Source organism: Arachis hypogaea, chromosome 2 (genome assembly GCF_003086295.3).
Source record: "Arachis hypogaea cultivar Tifrunner chromosome 2, arahy.Tifrunner.gnm2.J5K5, whole genome shotgun sequence".
NCBI lineage: Eukaryota > Viridiplantae > Streptophyta > Magnoliopsida > Fabales > Fabaceae > Arachis > Arachis hypogaea.
The window spans coordinates 94,816,152-94,836,728 of NC_092037.1; the positions used below are offsets into that span (position 1 = coordinate 94,816,152).

The 20,577-nt window shown below is 32.7% G+C and overlaps 3 protein-coding genes across 3 annotated transcripts; 2 read left to right on the top strand and 1 right to left on the bottom strand.

Annotated features, from left to right (window-relative positions):
* The first annotated feature begins 3,739 nt into the window (after window positions 1-3,739).
* Window positions 3,740-4,213, top strand: LOC112752164 (auxin-responsive protein SAUR36). The gene has a single exon (XM_025801526.2). The coding sequence runs from the start codon at window positions 3,740-3,742 to the stop codon at window positions 4,211-4,213; it is 474 nt and encodes a 157-aa protein (XP_025657311.1).
* Window positions 4,214-8,928: 4,715 nt separating this feature from the next.
* LOC112752180 (O-fucosyltransferase 30) lies at window positions 8,929-12,786 on the bottom strand. The gene is made up of 3 exons (XM_072220753.1): window positions 11,875-12,786; window positions 11,055-11,700; window positions 8,929-10,538 (listed from the first exon to the last, which is right to left on the bottom strand). The coding sequence occupies exons 2-3, from the start codon at window positions 11,462-11,464 to the stop codon at window positions 9,479-9,481; spliced, it is 1,470 nt and encodes a 489-aa protein (XP_072076854.1). The 5' UTR covers window positions 11,465-11,700; window positions 11,875-12,786; the 3' UTR covers window positions 8,929-9,478.
* A 2,934-nt stretch (window positions 12,787-15,720) lies between these two features.
* LOC112752196 (plasmodesmata-located protein 8-like) lies at window positions 15,721-17,248 on the top strand. The gene is made up of 3 exons (XM_072210488.1): window positions 15,721-16,413; window positions 16,586-16,755; window positions 17,196-17,248. Exons 1-3 carry the CDS (start codon window positions 15,767-15,769, stop codon window positions 17,246-17,248), a joined length of 870 nt encoding a protein of 289 aa, XP_072066589.1. The 5' UTR covers window positions 15,721-15,766.
* Window positions 17,249-20,577: the final 3,329 nt, after the last annotated feature.

Here is a 20,577-nt window from a genome sequence, read left to right on the forward strand (position 1 = left end):
ATGTTACAATGAGAGTTTGATTAAAACGGTGCCGTTTTGACTATCACAGCCTCCTCTTGAATTTATCTTCCCATGAGAAGAGGAAGAAATTTTCTTCATAGGTGTAGTTTATCAAAGGAGAAACTGGAGGCACTATTAGAGGCAGGGAGCCTTAGATAGCGGAAGAGAAGCTCGACACGAGATAGATCCAGAGGTGGCAACCGATCTAGGGACAGTGACCGATCTAGGGACAGTGACGTTGGGCAGAGGTGGTTAGCAAGCTTGAGGCAAAGCTAATTGGCCGACACGGGGTTCAATTACTGATCTGAGGAGGATTAGAGAGGCGAAGCAGAGCTGACCTTAATGAGTGAGAGAACTAGTGTTTTCCTTAGCATCGTAGAATGCATTTTCAGCAAAAGTCTTAACATCTTCTAATGTGACTCCAGCGTCTTCAACAACAACAACATCATTCAAATTCCTGCAAATTTTTACACACATAATCATACATACAATTACTACATACAAGCCAAAAAAGAGGTAGAGCACCAAAAATTTTGATGCTAATGTGAAGAGACTTGAACATTAAACTGAAAGCAAAATCCATCATCTGAAAACAAGACGCAAGGAAGTTAGTGACTATGAAGTTTCAGGTGGGATTTTTGGGACGGGTGGGACTGGGTCGGATGGGTTTAAATCTTTGTTGGATTAGTCTATAAAAAAAGTGACGTCGTTTTATGTGTTAGAGATGTAAATTCATGTCTGTTAATATTGTTAATAAAAAAATTGATAAAAAAAATTAATGTGATTAACTAAAATTTTTCGAGAACAAATTTAATTAAAAAAGTCTTTTAAAAATTAATTTAAACATCGTGTGATTTTTCATAAACGAATTTGACCATTTATTTATTAATGGTTAGGTTAACCTTATTCATGTTCACGTAGCACTACCGAATTCCGTTTACCATGATGTTGCGTATGTGTATGTGTATCGTATGTCATACTTTCCAGGAAACAACGTGCAAATGTATTATTCTACATTTCTACCAAGCGTGTGAACATTAATCGTGAATCATGTCATGAATCATCATCATTTTGATATATATATATATATTTTTCCATATGAAACCTACCTATGGTAGTGCCATTTAAAGTCGTCTCGACTCTCGTCACACATATTCTTTTTACATTATTTTATGTCACACTTGTTATCTTCCTATTGAATTCAATTTTGAACTTGTACATACACGACAATTTACTCATTGTACTCCACCCGTTACGGTCTGAATATTCCGTACATAATTCATGTAAAAAATGTGACATTTTATATGACACTCGATTTTTTAAGTCTATATATAGTTTTCCTTTTCCTTTTTCTTAATTTGATCAATTCAAGTTTCTAGTAACTTTCTACTATTATCTTAGTAATATAAAATGCACAAAAAAATTAAAATTTATCTTATTTAATATTTATTAGTTATTATAATAATTAATAAATATTAATAATTAATAAATATTAAATAAAGTAAATTTTAATTATTTTTGATTAATTTTTTTATTATTAAATATTTCTGTTATCTTATAATAGTGATTTTTCTTTTTCTGGTATCTAACATTTTTTCTAAAATACATATATATATATATATTATTTATATTTTAAATAAATATCATAAAATATTTTTATATTTATAAATTTGTACACAAAACCATTAATTGTTTTTTAACCATAATATACAAAAAATTCACTAATGGGTCCATTAATTCATTAGTATTTATAAAAAAATATTTTCTTTTATAAAATATAAATATATTGAGTATTATATAAGCTAAGATTAATGAGTGTTATATTTTATAAATAAAAACATATTTGATAAAGGAGTGTTGTGTAGTATTATCTGATTATTATCATAGAAAAGACTAGTTACCAAATAGTCATTAACAAGAATTATATATAATATTTTTCTTAGTCAAAACAAAGACTAATTCCTTAATTATAATCAGAACGTCAAACTTATACTCTCAAATGCTTTTTTTTTCAATAAACTAAACAGAAGATTATTCTAGGATTATCGGATGTCTCTACCAGACTACCACTACATATTATATTTAGGAGATTTGAAATCTTAAAACCTTACTTAATTTTCACAAAAAGAATTCAAAATGCTTGGACAAATCATCCGATTTATAATTTATTAAATATTAATTAATTAATTATTCATATTAAATAACTCATGAAGAAAAAGTCTACATGTACGGCAGTTAGCATCAAACCAAATTGCTTATTATATATTAGAAAAAGTATAGGTACCAACATATTATCCGCCAACTTCTGCAACTTTTATTTATATTTGTATTTCTTGGAAGTGTGTTCGTAGATGTGTCTAATAATTAATATATTTTAAATACATATATAAAGAGACACATCTAGAAAATATATCTATAAAGACACTTCTATTAAACACAGTTATAAAAAAGACATTTTTATTAGACACATCTACGAACACACTTCCATAAAAAACAATTATAAATAAGAGTTGGCAGAAGTTGGCAGATATGCTGTTGGTAACGTAACGGAACCGTATATATTATCATTGGTGGAAACTACGTAAATCAACTTCACATAAAGTTGATAACTGAGAACCATTAAATGATTTGATTGATTTGACTAAATTTTTATCTAATGATTCTCAGTTATCAATTTCACGTGAAGTCGACTGCATCTGAGTTTTCACTATTATCATTAGTGTATCAATAGACACTAACAAGTCTAACGGTTCACTTTTTTATTTATTAAATATATAGAAACATAACAAAAATTAAATTAGTTGAGATAAAAAGTAGTTTATAATCTTATTTTTCAAATATTAAAAATAATATTCTTTATGAATTATATAACAAAAAATAGTTTAAAAATAAAAATTAAAAATATTTTTTATATATTTTTATTAGATCAAGATCCTCTAAAATAAAAAAATTTATAAAAAAATAAAATAAAAAATAAATTATTTTTAAATTAAAATAATAAAACACACGTCTAAAAAATATAGATAAATAAATAAATTTTTATTTTATCATTTTAAATTTTTTCACCTTAAAAAATCTAAATTCATTTCCGTTATATATAGTAAGTAAAGATGAACCATTGAGTCCTTAATTAACCTTAGGTATCTAGTATTACCTTGCTTGACTCTGGTTCCTAATTACTACAACTAACACCTTTTCCGATTCTCTTTCATTATTTTTATTATAAATAGAGATCCCCATATGTTGCGCCACTTCATTGGCGTGTGGACCGCACAAAACACATTTCTCTTCACTTAGCTTCCTTCTACCTTCTTTCTTTCTTTCTTCAACATAATCGTCTTTATCTCTTAGATTCTAATATTCTATACTTCATCAACATCGATCATCGCACTTCTTCTCCCTATATACAAGCTTATGCATGGTTTTGAGTTATTAGATATCTATAAGTCTATATATTCTGAGTTTTTAAGGTGGTGGTTGTTGGAATGAAGCAACCTTCAACTCATCATATCATTGGCAACCATGTCAAACATACCCACTTCTCTCTCTGAAATTTGTCTCACTCAGTTTCGCTTAGCTATGTCCATAGCAGATCCATGGCCCTTCTCATAAGCCTCACCTACACCTTAGCATAACCCTCTCAATCTCACCACCTCAAAAAAGAACCCATAACTTCTGTTCTATAGCTCTTTTTCTTTTTGTTTTTATTTTTATTTTCTATTTTCTACTCTCAGAAAGCATGAGATTCAAGCTCGGGAAGCGTGCGCTTCGGGTCACCCGCTGGGTCTTCAGACGGATCAAGATCCGACCCGTGTACCAACGGTTGGACGGGTCATCACGGAAGCCCATGTCAAAGCTTCTCAATTGGGGCCGCAAGTTGACTAGTGGGGCGAAGTTGTTATGTAATTCTACAAAAATCGGGTCGGGCTATACTCGGGTTGGGGCTGACCCGAATCCTCCTGTGCCTAAGGGATACTTGGCTGTGTATGTAGGGCAAAAGGACGGTGGCGAGTTCCGGCGCGTGCTTGTGCCGGTGGTTTACTTCAACCATCCCTTATTTGGAGAGTTGCTTCGCGAGTCGGAGGCCGAGTTCGGATACCACCACCCGGGCGGGATCACGATACCTTGCCGGGTCACTGAGTTTGAACAAGTCAAGACCCGGATTGCATCCGGATCGGCTTGTAAGAGGCTGACGTGGCTGCGGCATCATTAATGATATATAATTGTGGTGGTGAATTCATTGGAATTAGATTTTAATGATATTAAAAAAAGAAAAGAAAAATGGATTCACTTGGAATTTTGTTTATATATTACTAGGTTGTAATTATTTCTGACCCTTTTTTTGTCAATAAAAAATTTGGGGTTACTCTTTTTTCAAGTTTTTTTTCCTGAATTTTTTTTTATATGCTATAGATATTTGTGATTGAATTGAACATCTGGTTAATGGAGCTTTGAATGTAACTACAAAATAGATTTTAATTTGCTCCTATCATGCTTTTGTTATATAGCAATTACGTAGTGATAATATGTATTGTCAATTGACAAATGACAATTACAGCGATATTGATAGTGTCTAATAGCAGGTTCAATATAGCCAAAGAAAGCAACAGTACTAGTAAAATAAATAATATTTAAATTTTAAAATACCCTTTCTTCTCATCTCAGGTTGGAGACAGTATTTAGATAAATTCATAGACGTGTTGACAAACACCAATTCTAGAATCCAATAAAAGGAATTAATTATAATTGTCTATTTTTTTTGTCTACTATATTTTCTAATCTAATATAGACTAAATATATCTTCGATCTTCTGTCTATTTAAAGATTTGTTAATTGCCATTGGTTAATAGATTGTCACATTTGTTTAAAATGATAAGTGAGTTAATTATTTGACTAACTTAAGGTGGTCAATTTTTTAACTTTTTTTATTGTTGATAGTACTCCCAACACAACAAGTAAATGATTAATATGTTACGGATCTAAGTCCCATTTAAAAAGGTTTATTGTTGGTTAATAAATTACTACATACATAATATAAAATTTAAATTCTGATACTTATTTAAAAGAATAAGTAAACTTATTATTTGATCAATCCAAATTGATTAATTTTCTAATTTGTTTAATAAAAAGCTATAGAACAAGAAGATTGGTTTCTAGTTGAAGCAAACATTAGTGGACTCAAAATAGGGTGTGACAAAGAACAATCACTGTTTTTTCTGTTGGGCCTAATTGTGCCTGTGGAGGCAGGTACAAATTGCAAAAGGTAGAACCAATCAGAACATCATCTTTCTTATCTTGCAACTAACTGTTACACACACCTAAGACACACAAACCAAATTTCACACGGAAATTAAATAACAAGAGACTCTACCTATAAAATCTCTAGGGAATTATTTCTGTCTCTCTTAAAATTTTGAAAATAAATTTTTCTTTTTTATATATTTGTATAATATATATATATATATATTTAATTATACATAATGAAATAATATTTTTTTATATAAATATGAAATATCGTATTTGAATTAAATCTTAGATAATAATTAACTTATTGTATTGTTTTTGTTATCACGAGCTTATAAAAATGAGAGAAATTTTTGTGTAATTCTAGAGTATATTTGATGTGTATTGATTAAATGTATGATTATTTGAAGTATTCAAAATATGCAAAACAGATTTATTATATAATAATATAACAAATATGATGATTTACTCCCTAATTTTAAAATAATACCAAAACATTGCCGATTTTTAGTACTATTTCCTTGTCTCGCATATTGAACTAATTTTTCATTTTTAGCAATTAAATGTATTTAAAAAAAAAGAGTGATCAGAAAGAATATATAACAATATAACATAACTCCTTTTCAATTTGTTAGAGTTCATTATCTAGGAGCACTAAGGGTAGAGAATTTGGTACGTTGGTTCTTCCTTTCTGCTTTCTTGTTTGCATATTTAATTCCTTGAAAAAGATTGTCCAAGGAATTAACAAAGACCTGCTGGGAACCTTTTAATTTCTCACCAAAAGTGTCCCTATCACCAAAGATAATGTGGGTAATGCAAAATCATATATATTTTGTTTAGGCACAGATCTTCTTGTATGAAAATTTCATAAGACTATTGTCAATAATCTTATTATTTTTAACTTTTCAATCAATAATAAAACTTAATATATAGTAATTATTATGTGAAATTTTCATAGAATAGAATATGGGATTGTTTATTATACTTATTCATATATTTTATGAAAGTCGCATCTGTGGTTGATGTGAGGAAATCAATCGCCATGAATGGCTGAAAAGGATTAATATTTATTAACAAGAGGTGGCTGAGTTTATTTTGGTTGATGTGGTCCATGCAAATTGTGACACTCTCAAAAGCCTAACTTAAACATGTCTTTGATGAAAGGGATTGTGCTCATATTAGGATTCTTTTGGAAGAAGTTTGGTATGTGGTGCAACTTGGGTTTCCACTTCAATCCGAATATTTTGTTTGGTCTTATCAATTTTTCGTTGAAACTTCTCTCAATTTTAAAAATTCATTTGATCTCATCGATTTTAGATTTTTACTATTGATTATAGATATTCTGAGAAAATCTGCGTTTGAGCCTATTTTGTTTATGATTTTTTGGAGAATTAGTGTTAATCAAAACAATCCATGACTTATAGAAATGATCAAATTGGTTCTTGAAATTGTAAATGGTAAATTGTAAATCTTTATTCGTCTTTAGTTCAACTATCGTCAACACAATGCTGACATATAATGTTAAAGCGTCAATGTGACATCTCTAATAATAAGGTGATGTGATTAAAAATTTAGTATGATTAAATACGTGTTTTAAATTAGTTAATTATACTCATTTTATTTAATTGGTTTCATATTAGCATAGATATTAAAATAAGTTCAATTAACCAATTTAAAATACGTATTTGATCATACTAAACTTTTAGCTATGCTACCTTAGCATTGTGGATACCACGCTAGCATTGTAACACTTTAAGTTAGCAGTGTGTTAACAACAATTGAATTTTAGGCAAATGAAAATTTATAATTTGTAAATTTAAAAACTAATTTATTCATTTTTAAAAATCAAAGACTATGTAATAAATGCTGAAAATTTTAATGACTAAATTGAGACTTCGATAACTATATATGATAATTGAGATTAATTACCTAGTTGCAGAGAAGGTGCAGTCATTCAGATACATTCTCTGAAAAGGATGTACTTTGCAAAGATTTGAAGACAAGAAGACAATCAAGTTCAGATTTTGTATTGAAACATAATCTAAACAGTATCCAGCTGCTCTTGTTTTCACTTAATGTTTTTTTTTTCACTGTCAATGATTTTCAGAATCATGTTGGTCGGTTTGGCTACTTAGTACGTATTAGATGCAAGCCAAATTCTGGTCAGTGATTGTTCTAGATTTTCATTCAAAATTGGTCTAGAAGCAATTAGTTTCAGCACTCTTTTGAAAGAAAAATATTAATTCTTTTACGTTTTCCGTTAGGATAAGTTAAGTTATCCATTATAATTACAAGAAAATTACTCTAGTGTTCTAGGTAAATTATGATCTCATGTATTATCATATAAGAATAGGGGTCTCAAACGGGTTGAAACTCGTTGGAACGACTCGCGTAATTCACTAAAAAAGGCGAACTGAGCTAGAAATTTGAGACCACTATAATAAAAAAAACACTCACTTAACTCGTACCATTTAATCCACGAATTTTGACAGATTTAGACAGGACGGGTTTACACGGTAGGTCCACCATTTTACAAGAGGATGAAAATGATAATTAAATTTGGAATATTACTTTTATATTTATATTTGGAATGTTTGTTTGTTTTGGTCCACTGTTCTACAAAAAGATGAAAATGATAATTAAATTTAGAACATTATTTTTGTATTTGTATTTGGAATGTTTGTTTATTTTATTCTGAGTTATAATTTTTTGGTTTTTATTCTGAGTTATAATTTGAACTATGTTTGATTGATTAGAGATTTAAACAATGTTTAATTTAATTATATATTTTAAATAATTAAACAATATCAATTTTATTATTTTGCTTCAAAAGACTTGATTAATAATTATATTTATTAAATATTTAGAATTATATAAATTTAAATTTTTGTGAATTTAAAAATTATAATTTTTTTGTTTTTAGAAATTATTTATTCAAAATATTTGTAAAATTATATATTTATTTTAATATTTAATGATTTAATAATAAAAAAACAAAGATTAGCGAACTTGGTCGCCAACCCGCCATTAGGCGAGGCGGTCACTAGGCGAAGCGAGGCAGAATAGCCCATTTACTACCCCTGTATAAGAAATCTGTTTTGTATACTTTTAATATAAAATAATAAAAAATTTAATCAATTTAATACAAGGTAAATTTTGAATATAAAAAGCATCTAAATCACGTATTAAATATATAAATTTAATTTTTAATAGACTATTAGTGTAAAGTAATTTTACATACATCTTTCACATTGATCGAATAAATGATCCTCTAAAAGAATAGATATAATTGCACAACTGTATAAAACGTTTTTTACTATCAGTGCATCAAAATTAAAATCTAAATATATTATAAAATTACACAAAAATCTCATGAAAATGTTACAATAAATTAATTATCTAAATCTAATAAATTTATTTCATATATTAAATGTGTACAATTAAATTTATTATGCAATAATATGTATAAATATAATCGGAGAATTGCCTAATTCGTAATTACAATTATTGGCATCCTACGCCTTAAAATTACAAACTTGGACAACCTGATTCGTCGTCCTCATCCAACTTTGAGAAATGATGTTTTGACTTGTAACCCTTGACATAGATATTAAACTCGAACCAAGGATCAACTTGCTGATACGCGCCAGTTGAACCAATAAAATACTAGTTGAACCGGTTAAGTAAGATATAATGACTGATGAGTAGTATTAACTTGCCTCACATAATTCAAACCTCAATCCACAGTATTAAGCATTTAAGCCTCTAAATTACAAACAATAAGTCCTAATGCTAGAAGGGACAACCACTTCAAACTTTAATAAACATGTTCATTCATCAGCCTACAGAAAGAACTAACAAAACATCTTTGTTGGTGGTGTTTTGTTTTAGACGCCAAAACAATAAAAAGGTTCTGAATTCTAAGTGCTTGAAAAGAAAAGTTACTTTTTCTATGGACACCATCCCCATCCAAAAGGGGTACCAGCCAAGTAAAATGTGAAACACTTGCTGCAACTACATTTTAGATACCAACATTGTTAGTTGAGATTCATATCCAGAGTATGAAAAACGGCCTCAACCGAAGTGTATCATGTTTCTTGACACGACTATGGTTTGGAGACAACCGATAACAAAATACCAGTCATGAAATCATCTCCAGGCACAGCATAATTGAATTTCAATTCCAATCAATCCAATAGGACTCAAAGATTGAAGGTGATCTTCCATGTAGGTGTTAACTCCGACAATAATCGGAGCCATATTTTCTCATTAGTTCGATATTTTCAGCAATGGTCGATCCAGAAGTTCCAACAAAACCAAGAGATGCACAGCCACAGACAGCCTGCTCAACATAAAGAAGTACATCAGGTAATGATGGATTGGAACAATACTTTTTACCGGCCACAGTTTTGGAGTTCGTAATGAACCTCTGCCCATGACCTGCCGCCATGAGTTTTACGGCTGCTTGTCTGACCACTTCATCAGTGTCTCTTAGGAAATACACTTTATAGTTATGTGCATCATTAACTAAATCACCTAAGTAGGTTCCGGTCCAATTATCTCTTGGCAGATCAGTCATTATAAATATATGGATTTGTTCGGAGCCTTTCTGCCCTAAAGATTCTAAGCTTTGTCTTAACCCTTGAAATGTAGCCTTGTGATGATTCTTAAACTGCCCGTCCAACAATCTAAGCTGTGCACAAAGAAATGGAGCTTTTATTGTTCTGCGAGCAAACTCCTTTCCAGCACTCATAATTTCCGGGACGAATGGAAGATACTTGATTTCTCTCATCAAAGATTGTAGCCTTTGATCCTGAGGAGATTCACGAATATCCATGTATAGCTCGGATCCTTTGTATGGGGATGAAAAAAGGCTTCCAAATGCCAGTAGTGAGGCTGATTCAACCTTAGAACCAGGTCCAAGAGACTTAAATACATCTCTCCTTTTCCGAACGTATGATAAGTTCTTTTTCTTCTTAAGTTGCTCATCTGGTTGGAATGGATCTAATGTGCCATCCTCACCACCACCTTGGTCATAAATCCATACTGTAGTTCTGCAGTCGTTACGGATAGCATGTACACACTTGTTATCACTCCCACGAAGCCCAGCTATAAGGGATCCACATTGCTTCAGGGTTTCAGAAACAGAGGATTGTAATGTTGAATCATTTAAGCAAGCCGAATCCAAGCTGATGCCACACCATATTGACACAAAATCCCTAAGGTCTATCACTCGGACAAGAGACTTAGAAACTAATGATGAGACATCTATAATTTCGGCAATAGAGATATACCTGCAAAAGAACAAAATTAAATTGTTAAAATTTCAAAATTTATACAAAACACTAAGGGGCAGTATTAGTGTAGTTTCAAACACACTATTTTTGTGATACTAGAGTAATTGAAGAGAGGCAAAAGGGAACGAAGTTTCATCAACTATACATGAAAACGAAACTACCATTTGAATGTTTGAACAAAACTGCTAATTCGCCAACTCTTGTCACAATTTCTGTGATGAAAAAAAAAGTTTCAAAATGCAATTGGCCTGTGTGGAAAATTTTGATCAATAACTATTCTTGATTATCAAATGAAACCCAGCTTGAAACTTCCCTTTATCCCCCCATTCCAGTTTCAAGACAACATAACAACCAAACTTTTCATTGTTCTTTTGAGAAGAACTTCAAGCACAAAGACCACGAAACAAAATTGTGTTATCAAAATCAATTAGCGGCATCTTTACCATCCAATATTCATTCATCAGGACAAAAGCTCTTAAAACTGAAAAAGAGGGACAAAAGAAGCTTACTAACCTTCTCTCGCGCATGAGCTCAATCACATGGTTCCAAACAGAAATCCGAATCTCATTCGGATCGAAAACCCGAAACTTCGGACAGCTGCCTAGAGCAACAGCATGATGATCTAAAATAGGAGGAACAATCAAGGTTCTATTCAGTATCCCTGCCATTAGAATCGCATTCTTGAATTCCGAAAGCTGGTTGCTGAACCCGCTGTGTGGCGCATACCAAACAAATTTCTCCCCTAATGCCAATGCTTGGCTAGAGCATTGCCCGGAATGTAATGCCATATTTTTGGACAATCCATTGAGGGATGAACTAAGCGTCATATAGTAGTAATAGAGAAACAGGAATGACACAACGATGATAACAACCGACACAGGAACAAGGGGAACTCTGTTCTGTGGTTTCCTCTTAGACAACATTCTGGTTAATATACTAGGATTCAATAATAACAATAATAATAAAGAAAATTGAATTGTCTGAATCTATCAACCTACGTTGTTATCTGAACTCAACTCGTGTATGCAAATGCTACCTTTTCATCAAATGCAAGTAATGTGAATCAATTGTTAAAAAATCTGAGGCACATAACTTGAGTTCAAAAACCCCCAAAATCATATGATCAGTCGCATGATCAAGCAGCAAACTTTATCTGTTTCTGAAACAAATTTCCAAAAATGAAAAACACCCATCATCAATAACCTAGCAAAGAACATATGATTAAGATGTAAAATTGAAGCTATGAGAAATGTTAGTGGGAATTGCTGTTAGAATCTTGATAGAGAAGGAAAGAGGCAAAAGATGAAGGTTAGAGTTGAGAAATCCATGAAACCTGAGAAGAGAATGAGTGAGATTCAGAAATGGCACACTCTTCGAATCAGAGAACTTGTTCCGCCGATGGAGTTCAGGGTGCGAACTTGTTCTTCACGGTGGTGCTCTCAAGCTTCTTGTTGCTTTTATTTTATTGTTTTTGGTCAAGACCCAAACCGCCAAGCCGGCCCAGATCTAAAGGGAACGAAGCTCCAAATCAAACCCGACCCGGAATCGCTAAAACACACGGATTTGTCTATGAAGCACGCGATTTAGTTTTAAGGTGCGATCTATCTCCTCTGTGAAGCGCTACTGCCCCTGTCTCCGCCCGTCACGCCGCCGTCGTCCACTTCATCGCCTTCGCCTGCCACGTCGCCGTTGGCTGCGTCACTATCGTCGGCCGCAACCTTCCCCACGCCTGCGTTGTGGTACTTGCCTACCGTCGTCTGCGCCTCTATTTCCGAACGCCACGCCGCCGTAGCCTGCATCACCGTTGTCGTTTGAAGCCCGAACAAAGTCTTCGCCGGTTGGCATCTGTCTCCACCAGTTCTTCTGAATGGTTGCTGCGATAACCACTGCATCTTCTTCCATTGTCGCCCCTGTTGAAGACGTTTTGCCGTCGAGTTTCAAAGAAGCTTCGCGCTTATCGCCCGGCCGGAACGAAGTGATTTGCTGCTCCCTCTCTTCCTGCGCCGCTGGACCTGGACATTGCATCACGTGTGTTCATTTCTCATAACCCGGCCCATATAGAGAACCCAATTCAGCTCACATAGTTGGACCGGGTTTGGGTCTATAACTTTTCTCATTTCTCTCTCAAGTTCAAAATCATATAAAACTATATATTTTCTTGTGGCTTTTTTCCCTCCTCACAGCAGAAACATAATTTTGTTTTCCTTTGCATATTCTTTGTTTTTAAGATAATACAAATTTATTTAAAAAAAAACCGAAAAAAGATAATACTCTTATTATCAATGATAATGATGAGCGCTTAAATAAATTCAACACAACTTATTGTTCTGTTTCTGAATTTTATTTTTTAAATAATAATGCTAGAAAAACAAAAAAAATAGTATAAATTTATCTTATTTAATATTTATTAATTTTAAAAAAATAATAATAAATATTAAATAAGATATATTTTAATTATTTTTTATTAATTTTTTTTGTTATTAATCATTTCTGTTTTGTAAAAGTGATCTTATTGTAATTCATTAAATATTTTGGCTTTTAAGCAGTGGGAATCATAGAAGAAGTGGATGTCAGAAATCACCAAAAGATGGTAAAGTAAATATTCAGCGCTTTAATAGAGTATGATTAAGTTAAGTTCTCACATGTGAGTTCAACTTGTCATTTTAAAATAGTTAAAGATGACCATTTACTTTTCAGAATGCTTAAAAGTTCAACTAAGAGTAAAGATAGTAAGTATTCAAAATGCACATTTATCATTATGCAGCTTTTTATGCTTCTTAGTTTACTGTTTTTTTTTTTTTTTCAATAGCATGTTCTGCCTGTTCTTTCTTAACTAATTTTGATAATTCGAGTAATAGAACAATTTTTTCTATACAAAAGTTTAAATAAGCTTAAAAATAATCCTATTAAAATTTAGAACATAATTTAAATTGTTTTCAAACATTTACAAAGATACGCATAATTAAATTACCTACTAAATTTAGTCTTTATTAATATAACTGTTTTTTTTTTTGTGATAGACAAGATCATTTTCTTGAAATATGAAATATGAAAGCTTTTCTATCTACCTATAATATGTAAAACCAACTTAGCCCTTGTTCTTTATATTGCTATTAGGATGAATAATAATATTTTAAAATATAGTCATAATTAATTCTACATTTATTAAATTTAAATAATTTTTTGTTACATAAAAAAAACTGGTTTTATTCTTTAATTTCAGGACAAAATAAAAATCAAATTCAATTAGGTAAATAAGTCTTATAAATTTATAGTAAAAAATCACATTGTAACTAATCAAAGGTTATAGACCTCACAAAATGACAATTCAAATTCGTTTAAGTCCTTCCCTTCTCATCATATTCAACCAAAATATTGTAACATTTCTTGATTTTGACTACTCTTTTACTATTATATTCTAGTTATTTTTTAAATTAAGTAAATATTTAAAAGTAGATGCTTAATTTAATATGGAGGATTAAAAATTATTTAGGGGCATTTGTCAGAAAGTCAAGTTGAAAATTTTGATTTTTTTACTCATTAAAAATAGAAATATCTTTTTAATCATTTCTACAAAAGTATTTTTAATAAATTACATAAACACCTAAAAATTAAAAATGTTAGGATGGTAGTTATCACTAATCATTGATAGATTAATTTTGACGGTATAATAAGAATGGTTTTAATATAAAATTAAAGTTTTACCTCTTCATGATCAACACAGTAAGGTAGTATTTGTTTTGAAGTACTGAGATAAAGATTAGGAGACTGAGATTCAATATTATATTTGTTGGTTTAAAGACTGATACTAAAATTTCTGTCTCTATTCCCAAAATTTCAGTATTAATACCTCCAAAAAATGGGAACACAGGAAACTAAAATTTTTAGAGATTAAGACTAAAACTTTAATAACTTTTTATACCTAAAATACTTTCATTTCAATTAATTGATTTCAATTTTACCCTTTGTACAAATTAAATTAGAATTTCATTCTTGTTTCAATTTCTGTCTCCCACTTTGCACCAAACAGAATACTGAGATTTATTTTGATCTCTTGTCTCTTAGTCTCTATCTTTCAGTCGCAGTCTTTTCGTCTCTGTCTCTCCACCAAACGATAAAACACTATATCAATGGTAATTTTCATTTTATATATATATATATATATTATTTTTGCTAAGCTAGTTATTGGTAAATTAGTGATTTTGACGAAAAATCAAACTTCAAATTTAAGTTAAAATCACTTGTGTACTGTCCACTAATTGTTGATTTGTGTTTTTACAACAAAAGTTGTATTCTAATTTTATATTAGGATCACTCTTGTTCTGACATTAATGTGTGACCAATAGATGTTTTGGCAATTTAAATTCTAATTTCATATTAAAATCATTAAATCACTATTGTATAGCCAGTTATTAGTCGCAATTAGTGTTTTAACAAAAAATTTAACTCTAACTTTATGTTAAAATTACTCATGCACTGTAAATTAATTGTTGATTAGTGTTTTGATAAAAAAATAAAATACTATAATATTATATTAGGATCACTCTTATACTGCAAGTTAAATTATTCAGTGCTTTAACAAAAATCTTATTTTAAAATGACAAGTTGAACTCATCACATGTGAACTAATTAACTTAACCATACTCAAAATGCATATTTGGCATCATGCAGTTTTTTTTTTCTTCTTAATTTACTATTTTTTTTCAGTAGCATGTTCCGCCTATTTTTTCTTTTCTTCCCTGACTAATTTTTTATAATTCAAGTAATAAAGCATTTTTTCTATACAAAAGTTTAAAACTAGTTTTATTTCGAATATATTTTAAATTGTTTTTAAGTATTTACAAAGATATATACATGTCATGAATTCACATTTTCATAAAAAAAAAATTGTTCATTCGTTATAACTCGACTCATTAAGATGACATATAAATTTAAAGTGATAAAAATAAATATTTATTTAAATAGACTAATAAGTCAATTACTAGAATTGATATTTGGAACCTCTTTATTTTCATTTGGATTTATAATTTTATATAGCATGACATGATAGTATATGTATATAAAAAAACTTTATAAAAAGAAAAAAGGTATCACGTGATAGAGCTTTGAAATTACCAAAAAAGAACCACATCTATACCTCACTCTTACTCAGCATATTATTATAACTCATAATGAAGAAATGAAGAATATAAGATAATCCATACAAGCTAAGAGGGGAAAGAAAAATGTTTACAAGAACGCTTCAATTTCAATTCCAATTAGACTCCATTGATCATAGAACAATTTTATTAGCTTTTAGACGCACTCTACTACTATTTCTCTTTTCTTCTTCAATTCTTATTAGTAGTAGTGTCCATGGCTACACCACAAGATCTTATATCTTCATCTATGCAACTTGTTCTCAAGAGAAATACCAACCAAACACACCCTTTGAACCAAACTTAAATTCTTTATTATCTTCAATTGTTACTTCCTCTTCAGATGTTTCTTACAATAGCTTTTCCATTGTTAATAATAATGGAACCTCATCATCAACACCTTTATTAGAAGGTTCCATATATGGCTTGTACCAATGTAGGGGTGATTTGGACCCAATTGAATGCTCAAAATGTGTTCAAAATTCAGTTAACCAAATAGGGCTAGTTTGTCCCTATTCACTTAGTGCATCTTTGCAACTTGAAGGGTGTTACATAAGATATGAACATTTTGATTTCTTAGGAAAACTTGACACAAGTCTTAGGTACAAGAAATGTAACAAAAATGTTGTGAGCAATGATGTTGAGTTCCTTAGGCGAAGGGATGATGTTCTTGGTGATTTGCAAGCAAGAAGAAATAGTGACTTTAGAGTTAGTAATTCAGGACTTGTTGAAGGGTATCACCTCTATAATGCACAAATATTTTATTTAATTTGTACTCAAATATATAAGTATATTACTTAATTTGTTATATTTGTTGCTATTTTTTATGTTAAATTTCATATCTTATTAGGTATTATATATATTCATGAATACTCTTATTTTTGTATTTGTGTAACATATTATTAGGTATGCTCAGTGTTTGGGAGATCTAAGTGCTGAAAATTGCAACTCATGCATGGCAGAAGCAGTGATGAAGTTGACGAGATTTTGCGGATCAGCAGTATCAGGTGATGTATTCTTGGGACAATGTTATGCAAGGTATTGGAAATCTGGCCACTACAACGATGATGAACCAGGTTTGTTTAGAGTTGGTTTGATTTGTATTTTTATTTTATTTTTAATATTTTTGTATTAAAGGTTAAAAATAAGAGAGTAATCGAAAGAAAATGACTGTGTATTATTAAGTGTGAATCGAACGTACAATGTACAAAAATATATATAAATGCTAGAATAATCAAAACAATAAAAGTACAAAATTTTATAATTTTTTTTGAAAGGAGAAGCTCAACACAACAAGTGGAGCATAGATATAACAAACAGACACAAATATAAAAAGGAGTACGTTATAAAAATACTAAATGATCCCCACTGTCATCTTCGGCATTGCCATCAACACCAGAAGGGATCCACGCCTATCCACTCCTTGTAGTGTATGGAGGACTGGTAGATGATATCTTCAATCCCTTTTCTTTGATTCTGAAAAATCCGCCTATTTCTTTCCAACCAAATGTTCCAGATAATGGTACAGAAACATACCATCCACCTCTTGCGCTCCTGTTTACTAGTTGATAACTCAGTCCAACTTTGAAAATGCTCCTTTAGCGTTCCCGGGCATGACCATGGTCTTCCAACAAGAGACAGCCAAACACACCTCACCTGCCAAGAGAATCCACAACCAAGAAATAAGTGGTATCCAGATTCAATACTTTCATTACACAACACACAGACAGTATCCTCCTAGTTAACCACTCCCAGCCGACTCAGCCTCTCCTTCGTATTCACCCTTCCAGTCAAGACAAACCATATGAATAGTTCAACTCTAGATGGGACTAAACCTTTCCAAACTGTCCTAGTAAAGCTGTAGCTCGCTATATCCTCTGGAAGCATTTCCACCTGCATAGCCTGCACAAAGGAATTAGTAGAAAATACACCATGTTTATCAAATTTCCACACAACTCTGTCCTCCCTCCCATATACTAAATTAACCAGTCTTAATGTTTCATGCAACTGGTTGACTAAGTCCAACTCCCATTGGAATAGCACTCGCCTCCATTGGAAGTTCCATCTCCACTCTAACCCGTCCCAGAACCCACAATCCCCTATGATGGATCCTCTTTGGTTTGAAACAGAGAAAAGCCTTGGAAAAAGATCTTTCAGGGTCCCACCACGTAACCATAGATCCTCCCAGAACCGAGTTCCTCTTCCGTCACCAATCTCCATGGACAGTCCGTCAATCATTTTCTGTTTCAGTCGTTGATCCTTGAACTGTAACTGGCATATATCCTTCCATGGCCCCCCCGGGTAGGTAGTACCTGAGATGACAACATCACATTGGGGTTGAGGTTGTTACATGAGCATACTACCTTCTTCCATAAGAGGCAATCCTCCTTCGAAAACCGCCACCACCACTTAAAGAGAAGAGCTGTGTTACGCACCATGGCATCACCAACACCTAGCCCTCCGAGCTTTTTGGGGTCTGAACTACCTCCCACCTAACCATGGCCATACCAAGTCTACCATCCTCCTTACTCCATAGGAACCTTCTCTGTAGGGAGATCAGTTTTTCGGCAACAGCCTTTGGCATCTTATACAAACTCAAATAATAGACTGGCAGGCTATTTAAAACAGATTTAATCAGTACCAGCTTACCAGCTTTACTTAGAGTCTTGGACTTCCACACGCTCAGTTTCTGTTCCACCTTGTCTATAATGGGCTTCCAAGTCTTCACCAATCTCGGGTTCGCCCCTAACTGAATCCCCAAGTATTTCACTGGAAGAGAAGCCACCTTACAGCCCAACACTCGAGACATACGTTGTATCCACTGATCATCACAATTTACAGGAATCAGGCTGGACTTATCAAAATTAATAGTCAGACTTGACATGAGCTCAAAGCAACACATGATCCTCTTGTAATTCTTTATGGTTTCTTCTTCCGGTGGACAGAACAGGACAGTATCATCCGCAAACTGAAGATGTGACAGCTCGACGTGATCTCTACCCACCAATAACGGCGAAAGTCGCCCATTTCTCACCGCCTCCCTGAACATCCGATGCATAACTTCAGCAACCAGAACAAATAGGAACGGAGACAATGGATCCCCCTGTCGCAAGCCTCTTTCCATCTTGAATGGCTTTGATGGCGAACCATTTATCAACACTGACATACTGCTCGTACTTACGCACTCCATAATCCAATTCCTCCATCTTTGGCCAAAACCCATCTTTTGCAGCATAAGATCCACAAAGCTCCATCTGATTTTATCATATGCTTTCTGGAAATCTAGCTTTATTATTACCCCTTCCTTCTTCGTCGCTTTCATCCATTGAACAGTTTCGCAAGCAATAAGGGCCCGTCATGAATCTTGCGTCCTTTGACAAAGGCACTCTGAGTCTCACCAACCAGTCGTGGCATGATTGCTCGCATCCTCCTTACCAGTATTTTAGATATGACTTTATACACACAACCTACCATACTGATCGGTTTCAGGTCTTTAATTTCTTTTGCACCAGTGAACTTCGGGGCCAATGCCACCCAGGTGAGGTTCGCATCTGCCGGTAGCTTGCAAGTCAAGAAAAAATTCATCACCGCCTCTGTGAAATCAGAGCCAATTTCAGCCCAACACCTCTTTATAAAGTTCATATTATAGCCATCACTGCCCGGCGCCTTGCTTGATTCACAATCCCACACCGCTTCTTTAATCTCCTCACGAGTCGGTTGCACCTCTAGAGCCAAAACGTCATCTTCACCAATCATTTTCACCAATCCGTTCCTGAATCCCACCAATGGAGTCGCTTCCTGATGATATAAATTCTTGTAAAAGTCTCTAATCGCAATCTTGATACGAGCTTGGTTCCTTACCATTCTCCCATTAATGAGAAGCACATCAATCCTGTTGTTTCTCCTTCTTGCAGAGGCTAGATTGTGGAAATACCTTGTATTCTTATCAATATCCTTAGCATGTCTAGATCTCGACATCTGCTTCCAATGTAGCTCCTTCCTTACATACCACTTCTCACAGCAAGACACTAACGCTTTTCTTCTTGCCTCCAATGTTCCATCATAAACGCCCTCACCCACCATATCATCAATCTTCTTGATCTCTTCCTCAAACTTCAAGATTTTCTTATCCAGGTCCCCAAAATTTTCTTTATGCCATCTTCCAATAGGAGCTGTCATAGCCTTTAATTTTTCTGTGAACTGTGTCTCACGTAAATCTCTCCATTCATCTTTGACCATCCTTAGGAATCCTTCATGTGTAAACCACGAGTCAAGACTTCTGAAAGGCCTTGGACCATCTTTCTGCCTCATGCCTTCCACTATAATTGGGCAATGGTCAGACAAACCCCTTGGACCCCCTCGTAATCGAATCTCTGAAAATTTTTCAATCCATTCCAAACTAACCAAAACCCTGTCGATACGACTGCAGGAACTACCTCTGAACCATGTGAACTTTCAGTCTATAATCGGCAAGTCCACCAAATCCATGTTATTTATCCAACTCTTGAAGTCTTCAGCTGACAGGGATAATCTAACTGCACTCCGTCTTTCTTCCACCTGTACAATCTCATTAAAATCCCCCATGAAACAGCAAGGAATCTGACATAGACCGGCTATGTAGCTTAACTCCTCCCAAACAACCAGTTTCTCTTGTCTAAAATGCTCCCCATATACCAGAATAAAAGCACAATTAAAATTATATTGCAGCAGCTCCCCTTCAACACATATCCATCTCTCCCCTTTGTGGCTAATTCTTAATTTAAAAAAATCATCATCCCATATTAACAGTAACCCACCAGATGCACCATTAGATTCCACAAAATCCCATCCCGCACAACTACTTCCCCAAATTTTTTGTACATCAAATTTAGTCACCACCTGTCTTTTCGTCTCCACCA